Raw genomic sequence first — 2,749 nt, 5'->3', positions numbered from 1 at the left:
ACATCCATTATTTACCCTGGCAAAGGTAGTAACGTCTTCAAGACACTACCAAAAAGTAAAATCGTGAGCGAAGTGGACTAATGAACCTCTTACAATGATATTTCTCAGAATATGGGACTGCTGACAGCAAAGAGGGGGAAGGTCTGGTTATGAAAGGTAAAAAATTGTTTTCTTGCATAATTACATCTAGATATCTTATTGGGGATTGTCAATAATTAAGGGTAGTTCTAATTACGGTAGTTCTCTTCTAAATTTGTGAACATAGTATCAACATTTTACTTCCATGTTTTGAGAAAATAAAGTGATGTGCTAGGCTTGAAATTTGTTCATTATTGATGGACCTTACATTTTTATGAAATAGCAATTGCAATTTCCTTCAGTCAAGTTCAGCATTAATTGAGTTTAGTGTTTTACAGCACGGTGGCTCAGTAGTTAGCACTGTTGCTGCAGCAGCGCTGGGATCCTGAGTTTGAATCCCACCAATTACAACATCTGCAAGGAGATTGTATGTTCTCCCCATGTTTGTGTAGGCTTTCTTTGGGTAATCCAGTTTCCTCCTGCACTCCAAAGACATGATAGGGATTTTAGATTTAGATTGATCCAATGGGGACACTGATGATGATGTCTGGAAAATGCCATGAAATTAATGGCCCTATATAAGTATGCTAAATGAATAATTAATACACGTGCCCAAAAATGATCAAAATCTATATACTTTACAGGAATGTATAATGAAATGAAATTTTCACCCAGCCCTAAGAATGCAAATATTCCTTTTCATTGTAGGTACAAGCTTTCCAAGAAGCAGAGTCCAAGCTCAATGATATACTGCTCACTAATATTTAGCAAAGTTTCCATAGGAAAAGACCTTAATTTTCCAGGAGAATATCTATTTTAGTGAAATACAACAGATCGAGTTTCCCATCTGCTGTAGGGCACATTATTCTATTCAGTATACAAAGTATTCTTGTGTTTAGTAACATGATATAAATAAGCTCATGCCTTTGAAAAATACATCTAAAAATACATAGGACATTTTCACTCATATCTCAGAGCGGTACACTTTATTTCAGTTAAAAATAACAGCAAACATGAGGCGTAAACCCCTCCTTCAAATCATTGTTAATCAATGATGAGATCACTCTGGACTCTGTCTGTAATGCTTTATTGGCTGAAATCCAGTAACTGTAACGGAGAACTTCATTCAGAAATTTCAGTGGAATTAAATGACATATAACAGCTTATATTTAACGTCAGCAACTCCAACACCAACACACTATTAAGATCTGGAACACCCGTTAACAAGCTTCTTCCTTCATCCTATTCATTCTTGTAAACTCTGGACTTAATGGCTGTCACACGCAGGTTAAAGCTGCAATGTAGTGCAATGTTTTTTGCATTGCTGGGATGTGTTCTCACCTGTGTCAGCACATTTGTGCCTCTCTGGAAAAATCTGAATCTTGATCTGAATGAGATGGAGATCTGGAACAGTGGACTGTGGCAGACATGTGTGGTGCAGGATGAAGGGGGCATAGAGTGCAAAGAGTTTGATTCCTTTCTGGCATTGCCATTCTCACTTCAGATGGCAAGGATTTTGATGTTCCTCTCTGATGGTTCGGGGATCATTGGTCTTATAGTTTCTACCCTATGTTTGGAATGTCTGAAGACTGGAGAAAGCGACATCAAAAAGAAGCTAGCATTTGTTGGTGGAACATTACTTGTGATCTCAGGAATTATTGCTCTAGTTCCAGTCTCTTGGATAGCTTATGATATAGTCCAAGAATTTTGGGATGAGACAATCCCAGAAATTGTTCCCAGATGGGAGTTTGGAGAAGCTATGTTCATGTGCTGGTTTGGCTCTTTTTTCCTTATACTTGGAGGGTCACTCTTGTTTTGCTCCACAGCCACTACAAATCACCAACAAAGTGTCAATTGTCTGGATAAAAATATCCCTGGAACATTATATCGACCTGTATCCATGCAAAGTAGATGTCCTGATCTGATCATCTGAGCGTTGATTAACTGAGAAGAAGACCCTCTTATTCTTCATGGAGACTTGGAAACTAGACCTACATATTTGATAGAAGTCCCAATTTGATCAGTTGAACATCGATTAACTGAGAAGAAGACCCTCTTATCTTTTATGGAGACTTGGAATCTAGACCTACATATTTGATAGAATGTCTTCCATCACCAACGGGGGCTGCCGTAAATACTATTGCAAGTTAAAACGTGCAACTTACTCTATATGGATAAGTACTCATTATATCATGATCTAAATGTTGTTTTGTCACATACAAGGTATATTATAATTTCACATTTAACTATTTTAAGGCCTAATTGTCCTTTTCTATGTGACTTGTCGTCTTAATGTTATTTATTACAGAGTAATTCCCTGTACATTATAATTATGACTATTACTATTTTAAAGCAGAAGAGTAATCAGTTGTCGCTCACTCTTATAAATGAATATTTAATAATACCATGTACAACTGCTGCATGTTCTGTCAATCTTAAAATATTGTGGCAGAACTTATGTCCACATTCAATCAACATATAAATGAATAAAATACCTTTAAACAGCTGTCTTCTTTCACAGTCTTCATGCTTTGCCGGCTTTTAGGTCTGTCCTCGATTTTGCAATGTGAATTTAATAGGAGTATGTTTGCCAACACTTGAAAGGCATGTGAAGAATAAGGGCAGCAATAACTTTCTTTGTTTTCAGTAAGCAGGTCCTTCCTGACCCCCA

At 37.0% G+C, this 2,749-nt stretch overlaps 1 protein-coding gene across 1 annotated transcript; it reads left to right on the top strand.

Annotated features, from left to right (window-relative positions):
• The first annotated feature begins 1,072 nt into the window (after nt 1-1,072).
• LOC143783354 (claudin-24-like) lies at nt 1,073-2,320 on the top strand. The gene has a single exon (XM_077271793.1). The coding sequence runs from the start codon at nt 1,349-1,351 to the stop codon at nt 2,009-2,011; it is 663 nt and encodes a 220-aa protein (XP_077127908.1). The 5' UTR covers nt 1,073-1,348; the 3' UTR covers nt 2,012-2,320.
• The last annotated feature ends 429 nt before the right edge of the window (nt 2,321-2,749 follow it).

This window comes from Ranitomeya variabilis, chromosome 1, assembly GCF_051348905.1.
Source record: "Ranitomeya variabilis isolate aRanVar5 chromosome 1, aRanVar5.hap1, whole genome shotgun sequence".
Lineage (NCBI taxonomy): Eukaryota > Metazoa > Chordata > Amphibia > Anura > Dendrobatidae > Ranitomeya > Ranitomeya variabilis.
This window is presented reverse-complemented; position numbering and strand designations above follow the sequence as displayed.